This window comes from Pestalotiopsis fici (genome assembly GCF_000516985.1).
Source record: "Pestalotiopsis fici W106-1 unplaced genomic scaffold PFICI_Scf_2, whole genome shotgun sequence".
NCBI classification, from domain to species: Eukaryota; Fungi; Ascomycota; class Sordariomycetes; order Amphisphaeriales; family Sporocadaceae; genus Pestalotiopsis; species Pestalotiopsis fici.
The window spans coordinates 2,436,504-2,457,325 of record NW_006917092.1 but is presented as its reverse complement, the minus strand read 5'-3'; the positions used below and the strand labels follow the sequence as shown (position 1 = coordinate 2,457,325).

The window sequence follows — 20,822 nt, the reverse complement described above, 5'->3', positions numbered from 1 at the left end:
ACAAGCTGGCTATTTGTGTACTAGATTTTGAGGAAACAAGGGTCATTTCTGTGGTCTCCTTGGTTGTCTAGTTCACTTGCCCAGAAGTGTTTCTTGACGATGAACCTTGCAAGTAGTCAGGCGCAGTATAGGAAAATAAGCTCAACTTGTGTGTTGCACGGTAGTCTGGAATCTTGAGTCTTGAGTCGTGGCAATGTTTTTGGTCGACTCAATTATGGTGGCGTCGGTGCTTGAGTAACTGGTGTCCAGCGCCCAATTCACAAGCAACTGGGGTTTCCCCAGCCTGTCCGGTAGCAAAGGTAACATATCCCTCGAAAATTACGATGAAAAGACATAATTGTGAGGTCGAAATAATGATTGAGGCACAACACATAACTAGCTGACACCTCAGCTAGTTCCCTTTTTGCTTACGCAAAAAAGGAAGGGACGACAGCAAGATCGTGAGGAATAGCAAGATCGTGAGGAATAGCAAGATCGTGAGGGACAGCAAAATCGTAAGGAATAGCAAGATCGTGAGGGACAGCAAGATCGTGAGGGACAGCAAGATCGTAAGGAACAGCAAGATTAAGGAATAGTAAGATCGTCAATTGTAAGAAAAAAGAAAAAGAAAAAGAAAACCAACCGCCAGCTGACAAAACAGGTGCCAGTCCAGTTCCCAGTCCAGTTCCCAGTCCAGTTCCCAATCCAGTTCCCAATCCAGTTCCCAAGCCAGTTCCCAAGCCAGTTCTACAGCCAGTTCTACAGCCAGTTCTACAGCCAGTTCTACAGCCAGTTCTACAGCCAGTTCTACAGCCAGTTCTACAGCCAGTTCCCATAGATAAGAAAGATAAGAAATAATACAATTTAGGACTAAACGTGGCGTAAAAGCAGGTCAGAAAAACACACCTTCGCAACGTTGCGAAAGCATCAAATTAACCCCGAAAGCCTTAAATTTACTACCGATCAATAAATAACAATAGTTTCTATCGTTATACTTAATGCATCCAGATTTGAAGCCATTTTGAGGGTGCGGGAAGGGTTCAAAGTCTAAAAAAGCAAAACGATCGGGCCCGATTTTACTCGAATATAGCCGTATGGTTGGTCAGCTACGCCACGCCAAGAAATGTGGCCGTACACCTGGAATACTATAGAGTATGATATGAAGAAAGGCGGAAAATGCGTTATGCATATAGAGCATTTTATAATCCGTTTGTTGCATAATTACCATACGCGACCAAACGCGACTCTCGGGAAGGGAACGACAACCACCAACATATGCACTTTCCTCCCTCCCCAGCTCGTGACCGAAACATTTCGTCAATGATACAATTATTATCTAGCGGATAGCCCTGTGTCGTTACCTGGATTGTTGGCAACCCGCTCGATAGTTGCTTGCCAAAAGTGAACATCTGGTCATCCATGGAGCTCAGAAATTGAGCCCAATTATGTCCCTTGTCAGGTCTTGTACGCACGCGCTAAGTGTGTATCATACGGACCAAAGTGCCAAACGCAAGACTGGATGGCCATGAAATCGAACTCCAACGTCTGTTGTCAATTATATAACGAAGAGCTGCAGTCATGTCGCGTTTCCTCACTCCGGCCAAGATTGGCCTCTTGGCCTTGATTGAGCTCTATGTCGAAAAAGCCGTCCCCATATCGGGCATGGTCGATGTGCTCTCCTTCGTCACATCGCATCTCATTGACGCCGATACCACCCGCCCCGCCAACACCTCCAGCCGCTGGGCAAAGGCAGAGAGCACCGTCAGGCTCGTCATCTCGATTGCAGATTTCGAAAAGGTGCTGAGTCCTCATGCCGCCGCCTCTGGCATACCCGGCCGGAGTCTCTGGTACGTCTTCCTCGACAAGTTATGGAAGATCAACTCGCTTGATGCGCTGCACGACTTCTTTGAACGCCGTGGTGAGCTTCTGGCCAAGACAAAGGAGGAGCAACGGCGGGACGCAGAAATGGAAATCGAGCCACCGAGCCCTGAAACCATCGTACTGTCTCGCAATTCACCCTTTGGAGCTTTCGTGCGGAGGACGCAGCTCGAGTTCAGCAGACTGCGCTTCGAACATGCGTATCAGCTATGGAAGGATTTCGTCAAGTACCGCCAGACCACGGCGGCGTACTATCGCAAGAAGACGCCATCATTTCAACGCTTGAGTTTCGACAACGTGCTGCTTGAAGGCGAGCATACCTGGGGCCCGGGCCTTGAAGCTATTGCCAATGTTGCATATGGTGACATGCTCAGGGACGACCCGAGTTCAACGTTGCCTGTCAGTACAGATGATATCGAAAAGCTCTTGGAGTTTCAGATCGAGCAAATGCAGAGTAAGTATCTCCATTGACGAATTCTGGTTATGACGCTCCTCTAACATGCAACAAAGAATATGGAAATAGGATACCTCTAGAAATCCGACACCAGTTCCATGACTTGTTGAACGACAGCTACATGATCCCAAGCTTGTCACACTATCTCAGGTACACACTTGCTCCAGGCCCCATTTCTGCCCCCGGCTGACTTTCTTCTAGCTATCTCGATGCTTGGAGAGCTGGCGATTACTCGACATCTTTTGACTGCCTGCACAGATACTTTGATTATACCATGAACCACAGGGATCGATTATTCTATCAGTACGCCCTGATGAACCTGGCAGTGCTCCAATCCGACTTTGGCTGCTACAAGGAAGCAATAGCTGCAATGCTGGAGACTGTGTCAACAGCTCGAGAAAACCGGGACATGACGTGTCTCAACTTTGCCTTGAATTGGCTCTTTCATTTCAGCAGAGCACACCCAGAGGTGACTCGCGAACTCGACTCGAACAATATGCTAGGTGACGGCAAGGAGTCCTTGGCCTTTCTCCGTGCCAAGGCCAAGGAGACGGGCATGTGGACGCTCTGGAGTTCAGCTCTCGTAAGCGAGGCCAAGATGAACCTTGCCAATGGCGACAGCATCGCAGTAGCTCTCGAGCACATGGTGCGAAGCTCACAAATTCTGGTGGAGAGAAATATGAAGAGCATGATGGGCTCGCAAATGTCCCTCAACATAGCACTTTGGGATCGGTTAGGAGTGTCCTATCTTTCTACAACAACCTGTGAGGTGTTCCTTCGTTGCCACGCAAGACACTCTGTCTTTGATGATGAGCTCAAGGTCACTAGTCGCATAGCTTCCATGCTTGCGTTTCGAGGCAGATACGACGAAGCTCTAGAACGACTAGAGAGCCTCGACCCCAACTCGCTGCGATCATGGAAGCCCAGCCAATATTGGCACAAGTTTCGAGGGATCATAAAATTAAGGCAGGATCTACATCGCAACAATCTCGACGGTGCAGAACATCTACTATCACAACTTCTGCAGAACAAGCAAGAAGACCTCGAGCCTGATCTCGCCCTCGTTATTGAGAGTCTACACATTGAGTGCCTCACCAGACGCGGAGACCTCAGAGCGGCCTTTGAGAAGGTTGAGAGACTGATCTCTGAATTACGAGATGAGAATAGTGATATTGCCCTGCGAGTACGACTATTGCTGATTAAAGCAGACTTGCTCGACAGATGCGGCCGACCTCAGAAGGGCTTCACCATTGCTGTTCGAGCTGCAAATGTAGCTTGGCGTGCTCGGCTTATACCATTTCTCTGGCCAGCCATCGGTGCGATCAGCAATATTCTAGTCTCGCTTGGCGATTTCGAGCCTGCAATACAACTCCTGACCGCCATCCTCCCACGCAGCCTGGAGTGCGAGATTTCGGCCATGACGGCGAAACTGTACTCGGTTCTGGGGGATGCCAACATGGGAATGGCAGGCAAAATGGCACCAAAATCGAACAAGCGACGAGAATACATGACAAAGGCTGTCGAAGCCATCCAAAAGGCATTCGATCACTACTCGAGTGTTCAGGACATCACGAAGCAGTGCGAAATGATGGCCAAGAAAGCAACCATCATGAGAGTTGCCGGAGAGCATGTTCTAGCAAATGATTACGCGGCGGCATACTTGGCCCTGAGGCGAGATGCTGCGCAGACAAAGATATGACGAAGCCACGAAGGGAAAAGAATCTTAGACTTGGAGGTTGAGTGGTTTTCTACCACTATGTACATTGGTAGTTCATTGGGGTTTGTACAAGCTCTCGGTTGAGCTATCATGCCCCCTGGTTTTTGGCGGGCTAATATGGTAGGGAATATGACAGATACGAATACCTACTGGCTCGTAGCAGCAAATTATGAGCTTTTCCTCATCCTCCCTAAATGCGACACATTGATTTCCCCATGGGTTCTTCTGTAGATAAATGTCAACTGCAAATCTCCCGTTGTTGACTTCAGTCGCTCCACTTGACGCTCTTCCCGCTCTTGCTCTTTAGCCCTCCTTGCCTTGCCGCCTCTTTGGACAGGGCTTCTTCCGTCAAGTGCTCCTCGTGGCCGTCGGCTTCGCGTATATTATTTGTTGCCCACATTCTCTCGATACATAATTCAAAGGGTCCTGGTACCCTGTCGGTTAAACCGATTCCAAGACTTTTGACTTTTTGCCTCAATATCTCCGTCTGAGGCTCAACCACAAAACCATGATTTGTGCGCACAAAGTCGTTCCACTTGATCAGCACAGTTTCCCACTCTCCGGGTCTCTTGGTAAATAACCTATGCTGGTGCAGATCTGATGGGACGACGGACTCGGTCTGCACATTGACAAAGTACGACCGTCCGTCTGATTTTACGCGCATGGCCAGGTAGGTGTACATGTCGATATCCCAGACAGCCCTGCCAAACAGGTTGGGCGGCTGGTCGCGCGTCCGCCAGGCGGCGAAGCCGGAGCGCTGTATATCGGGCTTGTTGGGGGGCAGGGCGGTGGATATGCTGCCGTGGAAGCGGGCGTGGGCCGGGCTGCCGTCGGCGGGCGAGGCGGGGATCCAGTCCAGAGAGGCGCGCGAGAAGCCGCCGATATCCACGTCGCACATGAGCTTGGTGTCGCCAATGGAGTCGGGTTCGGCAAACGAGTGCAGCGGCTTGGGGCCCAGAGGGCCCTTGATGCCCTCGGAGGTCAGGGCAATCTTGCTGAGGCGCTTGAACTCGTCGAGCGAGCGGCCCCAGAAGCCCTTGTGGTAGAGGGCCGGCGTTGCGCGCATTTTGGGCGGAGGAGGGTTTGTTCTGAATATGGGCGTATGTATGGTTTGGCGGGTTTAGAGAATGCAACAAGAGAGCTTTTGTCGTAGCTTCTTGGTAGGCGATTGCGACAGCAGATGTGATGCTTCTTCTTTCAGAATAGGAGACGAGCCAAGAGGCTCTCGCTCAGGACTTTACATCAGCCTTGCGAAGCATCAATTCGTCGAGTAGTTATCATGAGCTGTGTCAATGCCGTACAAGGAGTAGTCGTCGTCGCTGCTTTGGATCGCAAAACATGAGCTCTCACTACTAGCGCAAAGCTTCGCGATAAAGTGATAGAGCTCCGTCATTGAATTCGAGAAATTCTGGTACCCACCTTGAGTAGGTACGTACACCTCTTTGGCTGGGTCGCTTGGCTTAACGCCGATCCATCCGGTTCTCCAATCTTGAAGGTTCCCCTTCTCTTTAGTGAGTGCTTTGGTGCTAGAACAGCTGAGATTAAAGCACTTATTAGGCTGGCAGCAGGGACCTACCTGCGGGCATTGCTCAGGCTGCGTCAGTGTGTCGCGCCCAGTCTCACCCGCAGCGCAACCCCAAGACCCCCCCATAGATCCACCAGCCAATCTTGGGCAGCCCCTCGAACCGCTAGATGAAGCTCATCCAGCTCTTCCTGGAATCCCGACGTGCTGCCCACGACTAATTGCGCAGAAGGCTGACGTTGCTCTCTCCAACATTTTAGCCTTGGCTGTGCACTTCTTGTCTTTTTTTCTCTCTCTTTGTGTTGGCGCCTAGCGATTCTTGAAACCCAAGAAATTGTAGCATCTTGGTCAACACTCTTTTGATCACTAGACGATCGCCCAACCTCGCTGCCTAGGTACCTCTGTAATAAGGTAGCTACTGTTCCGATCCGAATTGACACACTTATCTTGCTGCCTTATTATTGACATCATCCCTAAAAGAGGCTTTTACCGAGTCGGCCGCCCGCGCTCCCCTAATCAAGCTCGACATCAACTTCTCCTTGCTATCTCCTGCCAAATAACCGCACGAAACACCAACGTCTGTCCGTGACACGAAAGAGCGAATCCATCCTGTGCATGCGAGCGAACATACGCCGTACGACTGCCCAACATGGCTTCCAACCGTACTGATCATACAAAGTGCGTACAACCGCCCTGACTTTTACAGCCCACCCGGTGCTTGTAATAAAGTAGTTGGTGAACAGAGAGCATGAAACCTACGGCGCATTGCTGCCAAAATGTTACAGAATCGTCAGGCAGCTTACACTCCTGGTTCCCCTAGGTCCGAGGCCGAACTGGCCATCAATATCAAGAAAGCGACAAGCAACGACGAGACGGCCCCGAAGCGAAAACATGTGCGCAGTTGCATTGTCTACACGTGGGACCACAAGTCCTCCCAGTCCTTCTGGGCTGGCATGAAAGTGTATGTTTGATCCAAAGAGAAGCTAGGAATAGACAATGGACTGACGCATTATACCCGACGACTAGACAGCCCATCCTGGCCGACGAGGTGCAGACCTTCAAGGCCCTGATTACGGTACACAAGGTTCTGCAAGAAGGACACCCGGTGACTCTCCGAGAGGCCATGGCGAACCGCGGTTGGATCGACAGTCTGAACAGAGGTATGCACGGCGAGGGTGTCCGAGGATACGGCCCCCTGATTCGGGAATATGTCTACTTCCTCCTGGCCAAGCTGTCCTTCCACCAGCAGCACCCCGAATTCAACGGAACGTTCGAATATGAGGAATATGTCAGTCTAAAAGTTATCAACGACCCCAATGAGGGATACGAAGCCATCACCGACCTGATGGCATTGCAAGACAAGATTGAGCAATTCCAGAAGCTCATCTTTTCCCACTTCCGCAATGTGGGCAACAACGAATGTAGAATTTCGGCTTTGGTTCCACTCGTTCAGGAGAGTTATGGTATCTACAAGTTCATCACCAGCATGCTGCGCGCCATGCACTCGACTACTGGCGACGTCGAGGCTCTCGAGCCGCTGCGAGAACGATACAATGCGCAGCACTACCGATTGGTCAAGTTCTACTACGAATGCTCAAACCTTCGATACCTGACCAGTCTGATCACGATCCCGAAGCTGCCTCAAGAACCGCCAAACTTGCTCGCCGAAGATGAGGATAGTTCCAAGTTGCCTGCGAGACCCAAGCAGGAGATTGAGCGGGTGTCGACACCCCTTCCAGCACCCAAGACCGAAGAACCCGACGAGATTGCCGAGTTCTGGAAGGGCGAGTTGGATCGCCAGAATCGCGAATACGAAGAGCAGCAGCGAGTGCTTCAAGAGAGACAGCAGCAGGCCCTTCTCGCACAGCAACAAGCGCAGATGCAAGCACAAAGGGACTTTGAGGAACAGCAACGACAGCTTGCTGAGCAGCAGCGAAGGGAGCAGGAAGCTTTGTTGGCTCAGCAGGCTCAATGGCAGACACAAGGACGCCTGGCAGAGCTGGAGCAGGAGAACTTGAATGCGCGTGCCCAGTACGAAAGAGACCAACTTATGCTTCAGCAATATGACCAGAGAGTCAAGGCTCTCGAGGGCGAGCTAGCGCAAATTCAGGGCAGCTTCGGTCAGCAGCTCACGAGCAGAGATGACCAGATTCGCTCGCTCCAGGAACAGGTCAACACTTGGCGGACAAAGTATGAGGCACTGGCAAAGCTGTACTCGCAGCTGCGCCATGAACATCTGGATCTCCTGCAAAAGTTCAAGACTGTGCAATTAAAGGCTGCATCTGCGCAGGAGGCCATCGACCGGCGCGAGAAGCTAGAACGCGAGATCAAGACGAAGAACTTGGAATTGGCAGATATGATCCGCGAGAGAGACCGTGCTCTCCATGACAAGGATCGTCTATCGGGAAGCAACAAGGACGAAGTCGAGAAGCTCAAGCGCGAATTGCGCATGGCCATGGACCGTGCCGACAACTTGGAGCGCAGCAAGGGTAATGAGCTCTCTGTGATGCTCTCCAAGTATAACCGGGAGATGTCAGATCTCGAGGAGGCCCTGCGAGCCAAGTCGCGTGCTCTTGAAGAAGCACATGCCAAGCTTGCCAATGGAAGCTCGGATCTCGAGGCACTTCTCCGCGAGAAGGAGGAGGAGCTTGAGGTCTACAAGGCTGGTATGGACGAGACCTTGCTCAAGCTCAACGAACTCGAGCTGAACCAGGGCGGCAATGATGACACCACTGATGAGATGCTCAAGCATTTGATTGACGCCAATCTGGACAAGATCAAGGAAATCATTGACTCGGTGCTGCAGGCCGGAGTGGCTAGAGTCGATGATGCTTTGTACGAGCTTGACTCTTCCATGCAGGCAGGTAACCAGAATGCTTCCCCGGCCTTTGTCCTGTCACAGATTGAGAAGGCCTCGGCTAGCGCCATGGAGTTTGCGACACAATACAATAACTTTATCGCCGATGGGCCCAATGCTGCTTACTCGGATCTGATCAAGGCTATCAACGTCTTTGCCGGCTCGGCAGCTGATGTCTGCAGCAACACCAAGGGTATCTTGAGACTGGCCCCGGAGGAGAAGAGGGGCGACGCCCTTATGAATGGTGCCCGACAAGCTGCTCAGTCAGCCGTCAAGTTCTTCCGCGGCCTTCAGAGCTTCCGCCTGGAGGGTATGGATGATATGCAAAAGTTGGACGTGGTTATCAACAGCAACAATGATGTCCAGATGGACCTTCAAAAGCTGAACAAGCTGGTTGAGCAGTTTGCACCAGTCGCACGTCTAGCCAACAGCAAGGGTGATATCGGCGATTTGGTCGATGCTGAGCTGAGCAAGGCTGCTGATGCTATTGCTGCTGCAGCGGAACGTCTGAACAAGTTGAAGAACAAGCCTCGTGACGGTTACACGACCTATGAGCTCAAGGTCAACGACTCCATCCTGGATGCTGCATTGGCCATTACCAATGCCATTACTCGACTAATCAAGGCAGCCACGGTCACGCAAAGTGAGATTGTCCAAGCTGGACGTGGATCGTCTTCCAGAACAGCCTTTTACAAGAAGAACAACAGGTGGACAGAGGGTCTCATTTCGGCCGCAAAGGCTGTTGCCTCGTCTACAAACACTCTTATTGAGACGGCAGATGCTGTCATTTCTGGCCGTGGTACTCCCGAGCAACTGATTGTTGCGTCCAACGACGTTGCTGCTTCTACTGCCCAGCTCGTGGCTGCCAGTCGTGTAAAGGCAGGCTTCATGAGCAAGAGCCAGGAGAACCTGGAGCAGGCCAGCAAGGCTGTGGGTGCTGCATGCAGAGCGCTCGTGAGACAGGTGCAAGCCTTGATCAAGGAGCGCAGCTCAGAAGAAGACCAAGAAGATTATGCCAAGCTTGACTCGCACACCTTCAAGGTCAGGGAGATGGAACAACAGGTATGTGCTTTGAGCCTCGTTTGGCCTTTTGTTCGTTTACTAGTTCACTAACACGTTCTCCAGGTCCAAATCTTGCAACTCGAGAATGCCCTGAATGCTGCAAGGCATAGGCTAGGTGAAATGAGAAAGATCTCATACCAGGAAGACTAATATAGCCACTACTTGATTTCCAAATCAAACACATAGTCATGTTCCTAGTAGTCATCATATCCCATCAGTTCTAGTGTTGTAAATCAAGCCGAGTCCTTTTACCATTGATACGATTCGTCTCGTAGATTCATTGAGTGCTTTTGCTTCCTCTCCCCCAAGCCTCAGAGACTCTTACCATGCATTTGATCGGTCATTTGTTACTTACTCAAGTTGACGAGCATGTGCATACGCTGAAAATGAGTCTCATCTCGCTGAAAGCTCAGAGAAGTCCACATGACCGCCATTCATGTAGCCAGACTTCACGATGAGGATCTCGAAGAAGATTTTTATTCCAAGCGCAAATAGAACGAGAATGCCTCAATTCTAGTTATGGAAAGGAGGCACTTGTAGAGAATCACTATGTGCCCAAAACGCAAAATGCTTTACTTGGGCTCATTGTGTTGGGCTGTGTAGATTAATCTGGCCCAAGACAACACCATTAGGTCATCTTGGATGGTCATGGAAGAGGTGACACGGTGGAAGTAATCCAAAGGTATTAAAAAACAGGAGAATCTTGAGGAATAGAAAAGAGAAGCATCTGCAGCATAGGGATAAAAGGGCAGACAAGTGTCGATAACCTCGGTGGTTTGTTGGATATCTCACCCTGGCATCATCATAAACTCATTCGCTCGCCAGTTTGGAGGGAACATGAGTGATCTCTTGGGTGGCTACTGCACTCGAGAGCTTGTTTCTATACCTTGAGATCGCTCGGCCATTGTGGCCTTTATATTCCCTGTTGTTGACAAACGAACTCTTTCTTCTTCATTTTGGAGTATAAAATCGGTAAGGGGAAGGACACTTTGGCCATCTGCAGCAACTCACGGACCGCACGATTGTGTCACCAGAAGAATTCATATAATTGAGACAGAATGCAGAAATGTGGTTATCGACTCTGTGGATGATTCTCCAACTAGTAGAAGAAGCAATATCAAAATAATGTAATAGAAGGCCAAGGATCACAAGAATATGCAGATTGCAGAGCATGCAAATCTACCTACGTGTTCATATTGTGATTTGGCCGATACTCGTACGAAAACATTTTGTCGAGTCCCCAGTTCCGTGGTATGTCAAGCTCGAAGCGACAACGGGGAAATACTTAGGGCACCAAATGTGGCACACCTTGACCTTCCTTTCCAAGCATCACAATCTTGTCGCATCTTGCTCCAGACTTTTTGGAACTCGCGCAGTCCTTCACTCGTCGGGCGTGGCAGGACTTGCCGAGGTTCTGTGAAGGGACCTGGCTGGACAGGAACAGAGTGCAAAGAGCACACCCACCCACCAACAGAGCGAGAGCGAGAGTGCGATCGGTATGACAAGACCCGCTGAATCGCAAGCCACCCAGATGTTCCAAGGCCCGGATTTCCGGTTATTCTCCAACGTCTTGATTTTGGTGCCTGTTTCTTGTTGTTCCAGCTTACTTTGCCACGAACACAGGTTGATCATCATCATCAAGTGACATGGCAAAAAGAAAGTATACCCATCGGTCACAGAACAATTGCCGTGGTTTATTCCTTTCCTGCTATCGACCTCGGTGGAGTGACAATGATGCGACCAAGGTCGCACATAGTTCCACGGCGCGTGGTCTGATATAAGAGGCACAGCCTTATTAGTAAGAGGTCGCGGGGGGGAAGGATTTTATCCAGACAACGCTTATGCTTGGCAAAAATCACAAACCCCAAGCAAAGCACTGGATAATAATTGGAAGCGCTCAGGTGATCGGCGGCAGGCGTCCAATTAGGATGAGGGACGTCGCTTATTGGGGTAGCTATTGTAGCTGCCGGCATTGTAGCTCAGTTTTGGCACTCTATCTTGGTTTGCACAAGACTATCGGCAAAGTTGGGAGAGGGTGTTGACATTAGGCCATGGCAATAAGGCTGCCAACTTTGGCGGCCTACCGTATCCATGTGTCCGAGACTTCATTTCATCCTAGAGGAAATGGAACTGTGAGATGCACTGGAGCGCAGTCTCTTGCTTGATGTGGTGGTGGTCGTCGTTGTGTGGGGTTTGTGTTGGCCAAGAAGCACCTAGAATGCAGGGTCAATTTACAGCCCTCGTAATCTGGACATTCGGCCGGGATATGGTGCTACTAAGTATCAGAGTTCAGGGTTCAGGATCTCGTCGCCCTTATTACAGTCTTTCGAGACCGTGTACAGAAGAGGGAAGTGCAGAGGGATGACTATCAGTCCTGGTGGTTTCCTCCCCCCTCCCATTCTGATATCCTGGGTCTGGGGCTTCAACTGGGGTTTCCTGGCTACACAGAGCAGTGTACGTAGAGAAAAGTGCGTAGGCTAATGCTAATCCCTCGTTCGACCCGAGGATTTGGGTAGAGTGCACATGGCCTGACATGAAGCGACACAGATGGTTCAACCTGATTGGCATCACATAGGAAGCTTGGTATTTCTTGGCTCGGCTGTCATCCGACATGCTAGCAAACCTATTCTCAAGAGGCAGATTAGGCCATGTGGAGCGGGAATTGGTTCCATTTGGTATTCCTCGACACATGCTGTTTGTGTATGGTGTCTGTACGGGCAACCTGCCTCTGGGTACGGTATGGCTGGCTTGTTCCGGTCGTGACTCGCCGCAATATATCTGTGTGTATTCCGTGGCTTGTTCTAGACTGTGGTATACCCATTGTACACACTTTGAAAGAGTTCTTGGCGAGCGTGGGATACAACTTTACCCCTACCCATGGCGCAGGGGTGTGTCGCAACTTACCGAATTTACCGAGTGGTGTGCTGTCGAGGATATCCATTTGGTATCTTCTCATTGGAACCCAAGGCCAACGATGGCCCGCGGATTAATTGGACAGTATAGTCCTGAAATTTACGTCATTTGGCCGTGGCCCGCTTTATAGTGTCTTTGTCAGGGTAAATCCGACCAAAAAGCGCCTCCCGAGGTCCTGGCCGAGGTCTCGTATCACTTGTTCCCAAGGCGCTGCCGCTGTCCTGGTCCTTGCTGATTGGTGCAAATTTTACCAGCAAGGTTGAGTGAGGTGCCAAGCAGCATAGAGTTCCACCAGGTGATTATCGTGGATAGCAACTTCAGGTAAGCAGAGGATAGTAATCATAATAATAAGATGTGTGCGCGTGCGCGGATGTGTAAGTTCTCTGTGCTACGCAAATAGTGGGAGGGAGGGAGGGAGCACGCACGCACGGGGTGGTATCGTAGCGCTTGTACGGAAGCAGACGCGACGAAGAAGCGCCCTAGCAATGAGGCTGAATGACTCGTTTATTTGCAAGCGACATGGGACGGCTTGGCATGAATCTCTAGAATCTCGATATGGGACGGTAGATAGGTTTTTTCTTCTCTCTTCTTCCTTTCCGGTCGTATCCGACTAGGGATAGTAAAGGTGTCGTCTCTATTCGTGTCGGGTAAGGTGAAGGAGGGGCCAGGAGTCAAGACGGTGGCGGCAGGGCAGCTGGAGCATCGGAAGACTCCGCTTCAATGAACCACGAACTAATAATTTGGTCTGCCAAGCATGAATTTTTAGTAGCAGCACATCTCAAGGCTTAATCCCCAGATTGTCATCATGCAAATAATAAAGATAGAATACACAGGCATAGAAGAAGAAAAGATGGAAAAATTGGGGGCCTCGTTCTTTGATCGCCCCATGAGATCAATGCTGTCGATCGATCGTGGTGGCATAAAACACGGGTGATTGCGCAAACAAGAGACGTCGTCGGCTTGGTTTGTCAGTCGTCAGTCGTTGTTGTCTTTCTGCGTGGGATGAGCTCGTTTGTTGTATATTGAGCGACAAGGTTCAGTAGGTGACTCCCAGGTAGCAGAAAGATACGAAGCGAAGGGGACGGAGCGGTGACCAATCAATGGCCCTGGCCGGTGCCCGATTCAGGAATTCAGCTACTCGCCCCTGCCTGACACAAGCAACAAGAAGGCTAAAAAGCTGCATTCGGCAGAAGAAACATTTTTTCTTCATCAGTCAGCAGTCAGCAGTAGGCGGTGGAGGGAACCTGTTGTTGTTACCCGTTTCATCACCGGCTTGATGACTGCCCAGGTAACATACGAAGTAACTGCAGTGCGCCAAAAGGGAAGCGATTGGGCGCCGGGCAGCCGTTAGCCCAGGGCAAGCTTTTCTTTGCAGCGTTGGCGGGTGGCTTGAAATGGTCTCTCAGCCAATGGCGGAGAGCCCACTTGAGTGGTTTCGAAACGGGTGGCGTCCACCGAGGTCCAGTCGTTGAGTGGTTACTCACCTATTCTGGCAGACGCGGGCAATGCAGGGGTACACATTAGCAGGGACCTACCTGAGATCTGCTTGGTAGGGGCTGGGGGAGGTGGGTTCAAATTTGCCCTGCTAGCGCCGCCTATCAGATCTTCTTTGGACGCTTTCTCCTGAATCTTGGGCTGTGAACCAATGCCAAGCCCGTGGAGCCTCTCTACTGCTACCAACATTGCTAGGCCCATTGCACACTACATGCAAACTAGCACTTCGCTCCTTTTTCTTCCCGTACCAATCCGTCTTTGTCACCTTGTCTACCCAATGTGTCTGATTTCCTGTGTCCTATCAATCCATGAACTGCGTCTTTCTTCTCTGCCCGCCGCGGCACCATGCTCAGGCCACCATCTGCTGACGGGCGTGGATCCCCTTCCCGGGGCCCTATCTCTACGTCGGCATACTTGTCCCAGCTGGGACTAGAGAGCAAGAGGCATGACAGAATGGCCACGCGGGCGGGCGGCGGAATCCATAGTAACATATCCACCCCAGGGCCGTTGAAAGCCAAGAGAGGACTGAATGACTGGGGACGAGGTTCGGGCCACGGCCCATTTGCTATCAATTGAATGCTGGCTACCTAATGTAGGTACTATCTACTATTAGAAAATGTAATGTTGGACAACGGGTCTCCTACTGGGGACCTGTCCAAGGGGGTGGTGCCACTGGTGACTGCAATGAGGGCAATGCTGTGAATCTCTTAAGCTTAGCATCCCGCCCGATCTTGAGTGATCGACATTTGCTTCTTTTCCTGTTGTATTTGACATTTGGATCCGTTTCTTCTTCTTCCGCCCACCACCTTTTTTTCCCTGGTCGTTTGCTTGCTTGTCTTGGCTTGTGCTGCCCAGCCTAAGGCTGCAACTTCTTTCTGGTTTCTTCCGCCCGCGTTTATTCGACTCGTAACCCGCCAAACCAAGCACTCAGCAAAAACAGTCACTCTCAAGCAGCTCACTCCAAGGAACAACAAACAATCACTCACTCATTCGCTCAATCTTTCCTCACATCAATCGACGACCACAGGACAATCACTTCCAACCTGTGGAATCCGGGCCTGGCCTGTTTTATTCCCTCATTTGAAAAAGAACCAACTCTTCGGCTGCGCGTCGCCAAAACAACAAAAGGTACATCGGAAATCTCGTGCTTTTTGTGTCTTCCACACGCCGCCCTCTTGTGGTTCCACAGACGGCTCGTCGATCTGCTGCTGGCAGCTCAATTTCAATACACCCACCCACCTCTCAAATATCTGCTTCATCACCACGCATACACGTCGTCACATCGCTCGACTTTGTAGATTACGGCTGTGATTGCGAGTCTTGATCAAGAAAAAAACTTGTTGGCCCGCCGTTCATTCTAATTGGGCAACCGCCTGGCTCACCAATACTGCCGTTCCGCCCCCCAGAATCTATCATCCAGTCCCGGACAAAGAACATCTCCCGGTTTTAGGTCTTGGTTCTTGGGAAGCAACCGATAACCCCTCGGCTGTCGTCTTTGTCTTTCCAGGTTATCGACAACAGGCGAGTATCTAACAAAGGCGCTTCACAGCCTAGTCCGCCCCGCGACTCACCTCGTCTGCCAAAGCAAAGGTCAAGATCGCGACAAAGCAGTCCTTCACTTGTCAATTGTTCCTCTCTCTCGTCGAATATAATGCCTTTGCGACTCAGTCTTTGATTACATCCCTATTCTCTTGCATTCGAGGCTTTATTAGGAACTCTTGTGGCCCACCACTACAAACGGTACCTTCCAAGCCCGGATTCAGCAACGGATCAACCCCTCCAACCGATCAAAGAGATAGCAAACGGTAACCATCTCCCACCCTTCATTCATTCACCAAAATCACTCTCATCATGTCTATCTTGCGACGCCGGTTCGCCGCATTCGATGACTTTACACCCACTCCAGTTCTAGCCATCAGAGAGACCGCCATGGCTACCGCCACGGAAAGCGCCGCTTCGGCGACCAACACCATTGACCCCTACACCCATTCCCTGAATGGTGTCAGTCAGACTGTGAACATGCTCTTCAAGGAGATGCTCTGGTGGAGTCTTGGTATTCTCTGTCTCATTGTCCTAACCATTCGCCTCGCCGAGATTGCTTGGTCCAAGCTGCGTCAGGTCTCTGCCATGTCCGTCCCGGGCGAGAACCAAGTTTACTGGAAGCACAGCCAGTGGTCCTGGATGCCTGCCCTGAAGAAGCATCTCATCTACGCCCCTCTTTGGAAGAAGCGACACAACCGTGAGATCAAGCTCTCGAACGCTATCAGCATCGGCACGCTGCCCTCTCGTCTCCACTTCATCATTCTCGGAGGCTACCTCACCAGCAACCTCATCTACATGTTCTTTCTCAAGTGGTGGACTGTCAACAAGTACGCCTTGTGCGCAGAGATTCGTGGTCGATCTGGTACCCTGGCCGCCGTCAACATGGTGCCTCTCATTATCTTGGCCGGCCGCAACAACCCCTTAATCGGTATTCTGAAGATCAGTTTTGATACCTACAATCTGCTTCACCGATGGATGGGTCGCGTCGTTGTCATTGAGACTGTCATTCACACCATTGCTTGGCTGATCGTGCAGCTCGCCGACGGAGGATGGGATAGTGTCAACCTTCGTCTCATCACTGAGAGCTTCATCGCCTCTGGATTCTGTGGCACCATTGCCCTGGTGCTCTTGCTGGTCCTCTCACTTGGCCCCGTCCGCCACGCCTTTTACGAGACTTTCCTCAACGTCCACATTATCCTGGCTGGCATCATCTTTGCTTGCACCTGGGTTCACTGTGTCACTGCCAATGTTGGCACCCTCCCCCAGCTTCCCTGGGTCATCGCCATCTTCCTCTTGTGGTTTGCCGACCGTGCCGCACGAATGTTCCGCCAAGTCTACAATAACTGGTCCAGCAGAGGTTTCACTGAGGCATCCGTGTCTGCGATGCCTTCTGATGCCTGCCGTGTAACTCTGCACCTGCCGCGCCATCTGGATGTCCTTCCCGGAAGCCATGCCTACCTCCGCTTCAAGGATGTCCACCCATGGGAGAGCCACCCCTTCTCCATTGCTTGGGTCGAGCATTTCCCATGCCTTGATGGTAAGGATGGCCAGGAAAAGGTGACGGAGCGCGATATTCGCCGAGGTACCACATCTGTTTCCTTCATTATTCAGGCACAGACTGGTTTCACCCGATCCTTGTACAACAAGGCCGTTGCATCTGGTGAGCAGACCATCAACCTTCGAGCCTCGATGGAGGGTCCTTACGGCGGCCATCACCAAATCGATTCCTACGGCCACGCCGTTCTCTTTGCTGGTGCCAGTGGTATCACTCACCAGCTCTCGTACTTAAAACCCATCATTGAGGGTTTCAATGCGGGTACTATTGCTACCCGCAAGGTGACTCTCATCTGGATTATTCGAGACTACGATTGTCTTGAGTGGATTCGCCCTTGGGTTGACGAGATCCTCCGAATGCCCCGACGAAAGGAGATACTGAAGATCAAGCTCTTCATTACGCGACCCAAGAATCCCAAGGAAATCCAGTCTGCTAGTGCGACTGTTCAGATGCACCCGGGCCGTCCTAATACCATGACGGTACTGAAGAAGGAAATGGAGGAGCAAGTCGGTGCCACATATGTCTCGGTTTGCGGTCCAGGCGCCCTTGCGGATGACGTCCGGGAAGCCGTAAGATCCGTGCAAGACGATGGCACTGTCGTTGACTTTGTGGAGGAGAGTTTCACGTGGTGATTGTGTTTACACATATTTTACGCACGATAGAGCCACATCAACAAAGATCCACATGAAATCAGAAAAAGAAGAGAAAGCAGGATACCCCTACCAGCATAATTGGTTGCCAACAGCAACACATTGGAGCAAAAGGCGTTATATCTGGCATTGCGTTTGTCTAGACGAGACTTGTTCAGGCTTTTCTGCCGTCTCGAATCATTTTTTGAGGGACTTTTGGAGGATCATCTCATGGGCAGTTGGCTCGAGATATCTAGCGTGGGCTGACTTGAGGCAGTCCCCCCCTCGTATTTGCCATGTGTTCACGAAGAAATTTGCATTTTCCCCCAGCATCAACCTCTGCAGAATTGTAAAGAGGTACACCACGAGGTTTATTACATCTCCATTTTCACTGGTTCAAACCTGTACATAATGCTTTCTTCAAGAAAGCTATTCCATTCTGTCTATAGCTTCACCTCTAGTTTGTACATAGACGAACAATCTCATGTTGATGCACAAAAAAAGAAGACCTTCTTGCTTCCGGTAGTGACTAAAGACATTTATCTTGAGGTGACCCAGCAGCAGCTGAGTCGCGACGTGGGCTTGGCTTCCCACTCTTTGCAAGCCTTAACCCCCACTATGGTGATTTTATAGTCTTGAGACGACTCCATTAGCCGATCCCCCACTCTTGGTGATAGTTTGCGATGACAAGTGGAAATAGACGTATAACAAGAAGGAACCCTTCTCATTATTACCATGATTTGTAAAGTCTTAGATAGAAATCAAAGATTGTCCCGGATTTGAGCAAAGAGCCTGCAGCCAAGCAACACCAATTCTAAGCAGCCAGCATAAGCGGTATTATTTTTCTGTAAAAGTATGCTCTTCAACATCATCCATCATTAAAACTCCCCAAAAGATGTAGCAAGCACTAACCGGACGGGTTCAACCAATAGTGTCTTCCTCCTCCTCAGAAAATAGTGATGTACAAGACATTACGTCGACGCTGCACGCGTACGGCGCCGCCCTAGCCAGCCGCAACGTCGAGCAGGCCGTGGCGCTCTACACCTCCGACGGCGTGATCCTGGCGCCCCATTTCCCACCGAGCGCGGGCACCGGGGCGCTGCGGGAGGCGTACGCGCGCATATTTGCCAGCGTGCAGCTGCAGATCGAGTTTGATATCGACGAGGTCGTGGTCACGAGTCCCGGGGCCTGGGCCTTTGCGCGGACTACGGCGCAGGGCACCAAGACCATGTTGGCTACGGGGGTCAGCGAGAGCCATAGTAATCAGGAGTTGTTCATCATGAGAAAGGATGGAGAGGGTGAGGGGGGCTGGAAGATTGCGCGGTATGCTTTTTCGTCCATGAAGCCTTTGGTCCAGGATGGGGTGAGGAGGAGCTAAGCGGTCATACATGGGGGCGAGATGGTGTGCCATCGTGAAATGCTGCCGTACATCCTCGACATTATGCCCACAGCTTGAATTGTGCTATTTTTCGCTGACAGGCCTATCAAATACATTGAATGCCAGTGAATACTCATCTACTCGCCAACTTACATGGAGACTCGCCCACAGGCGGGCACCTCTATAAGCGTGTTCCATGGCATTCATCACCATCTATGAAGGGCTCGGACTAAAAATGCATCATTTATATGCCACATTGCTATTCGCAGATTTTGCCCAACACTTGGTTGCTTGTTCATTATTTATCAAAAAGATGTTGGAAAGACAGAAGAAGCATAGATTCGGAGCAGCACAGACGAGTACTGCAAGTAAATGATCCATCGGATGTAATGAAACTTGGTTCATAGAAATGTTCTCTCGATGAAAGCACATTAGACTTTGCTGTAATCGATGTGAATGATCGGAGTAAGTTAAGCATTAGTCCCTCATATTTGTCTGGATGATCCATCTTCTCGTGCGCTCAAGCATGATCCCACAAGATCAACTACCTCGGCCGCAACACCGTAACTCGACTGGAAGCCAAAACCACCAAGTCCATATGCATGCACCACATGCAATTGGCCAAACTGGTGGTCCGAAATGGTTTCTTGTTCGACCCTTGGGCCATTTTCGCGGTGTGGTCTCCAACCGACTTGATGCCGGATAACACGGAGAGCCTCAATCCCGGCACCTTTCGGCACCAGGCCAGGCGCAATAGAAACGGCTCTCTTCATCATTCTCTCAGCCAGTCTCATGTCGGGATCTTTTGAAGAGGAAGCATAACTACAACCGCCAATCGCGGTTCCGCCCCCGCCAGGGCGAGGTATGACATAGCAGCATTCCCCCAGCGAGGCGTCCATGTCGTCGTCTCCAGAAAGCCCGTAGATGCCGTCAACATCATTCTCCACGATGACCAGCTGCCCGAGCATTGGCTTCAACCACTTGTCTTCAACCCCTCCAAGTTTGGATGCTTGTAGGCTTGTGCAGTTTACTACAAGAGCCGGTTCGGGGGAGACCATTGAAAAGGCTTCCCGGATATGCGCGAGTGATGCCCGTTTGAACTGGACGCCCAATTCGATACATGTGGATTGGAGCCAGTGCAGGTATATGCTTGGGTCAATTGTAAGGGTCCGATAAAAGGTGGCCCAGTCGGCCCAGGCTGGGACCTCGTTTTTGGCCAGCAGTTTGTACTAAGGATGGTTGTGAGCTTTTGGCCTACAGTTTGCATTTCCTTGAGGGAGATGCTTACATCATGAACCACATCCTTGAACCAGAGGTCTAGCTCCGTCGCTTGAAGGTCTTTATTCCGGTAGTATTTCGTCCTGTCTAATCGCGTTCAGACTCTATGGGTTGATCAAGCTGAAAATCTGTATACTTGCCTTGAAAATGTACTCCAGCGCCAGGAGTGGTTCTCGCGAGCTTGCTCAACTCATTCCAGCTCTCCAGATCCCAGCGCATCTCTCTTGTCCCACGAGACGAAAACCTATAAGTGAAGAATACACGATGAGAAGAAGTATGGGGGGTTGGTCGGTTAAAGGCGAGCTGAACTTACGGGACCCAATCTGCCCCCGCCCACTTGCTGGTGTACTCAGTCTCAAAGTCTGCAGGCATGTGCTTGGCGATAACCTTGACATTGGTGTAGCCAGCTCGGCACAGCGACAAGGCCGTTGTCAGTCCAATCACTCCAGCACTGAAGAGTGGTCAGCAGATTGGGGCCTCGGTTCATGCAAGGATTTGACCGCACACACCCTATGACCACGATAGGTGCTGAATTTGTAGCCTGTGGTGCCATGGTGTATTGTT

The 20,822-nt window shown here is 50.9% G+C and overlaps 5 protein-coding genes across 5 annotated transcripts; 3 read left to right on the top strand and 2 right to left on the bottom strand.

The window, feature by feature from the left end:
• Window positions 1–1,557: 1,557 nt before the first annotated feature.
• PFICI_02943 (uncharacterized protein) lies at window positions 1,558–4,010 on the top strand (the record flags this gene model as incomplete). Its single annotated transcript, XM_007831524.1, has 3 exons — window positions 1,558–2,311; window positions 2,368–2,461; window positions 2,513–4,010. The coding sequence occupies 3 exons, from the start codon at window positions 1,558–1,560 to the stop codon at window positions 4,008–4,010; spliced, it is 2,346 nt and encodes a 781-aa protein (XP_007829715.1).
• Window positions 4,011–4,293: 283 nt separating this feature from the next.
• Window positions 4,294–5,094, bottom strand: PFICI_02942 (uncharacterized protein; the record flags this gene model as incomplete). Its single annotated transcript, XM_007831523.1, has 1 exon — window positions 4,294–5,094. The coding sequence occupies one exon, from the start codon at window positions 5,092–5,094 to the stop codon at window positions 4,294–4,296; it is 801 nt and encodes a 266-aa protein (XP_007829714.1).
• A 1,232-nt stretch (window positions 5,095–6,326) lies between these two features.
• PFICI_02941 (uncharacterized protein) lies at window positions 6,327–9,619 on the top strand (the record flags this gene model as incomplete). Its single annotated transcript, XM_007831522.1, has 3 exons — window positions 6,327–6,511; window positions 6,577–9,469; window positions 9,533–9,619. 3 exons carry the CDS (start codon window positions 6,327–6,329, stop codon window positions 9,617–9,619), a joined length of 3,165 nt encoding a protein of 1,054 aa, XP_007829713.1.
• Window positions 9,620–15,727: 6,108 nt separating this feature from the next.
• PFICI_02940 (uncharacterized protein) lies at window positions 15,728–17,605 on the top strand (the record flags this gene model as incomplete). The annotated part of the gene is made up of 1 exon (XM_007831521.1): window positions 15,728–17,605. The coding sequence occupies one exon, from the start codon at window positions 15,728–15,730 to the stop codon at window positions 17,603–17,605; it is 1,878 nt and encodes a 625-aa protein (XP_007829712.1).
• Window positions 17,606–19,465: 1,860 nt separating this feature from the next.
• PFICI_02939 (uncharacterized protein) lies at window positions 19,466–20,811 on the bottom strand (the record flags this gene model as incomplete). The annotated part of the gene is made up of 5 exons (XM_007831520.1): window positions 19,466–20,209; window positions 20,269–20,341; window positions 20,395–20,502; window positions 20,572–20,709; window positions 20,768–20,811. The coding sequence occupies 5 exons, from the start codon at window positions 20,809–20,811 to the stop codon at window positions 19,466–19,468; spliced, it is 1,107 nt and encodes a 368-aa protein (XP_007829711.1).
• Window positions 20,812–20,822: the final 11 nt, after the last annotated feature.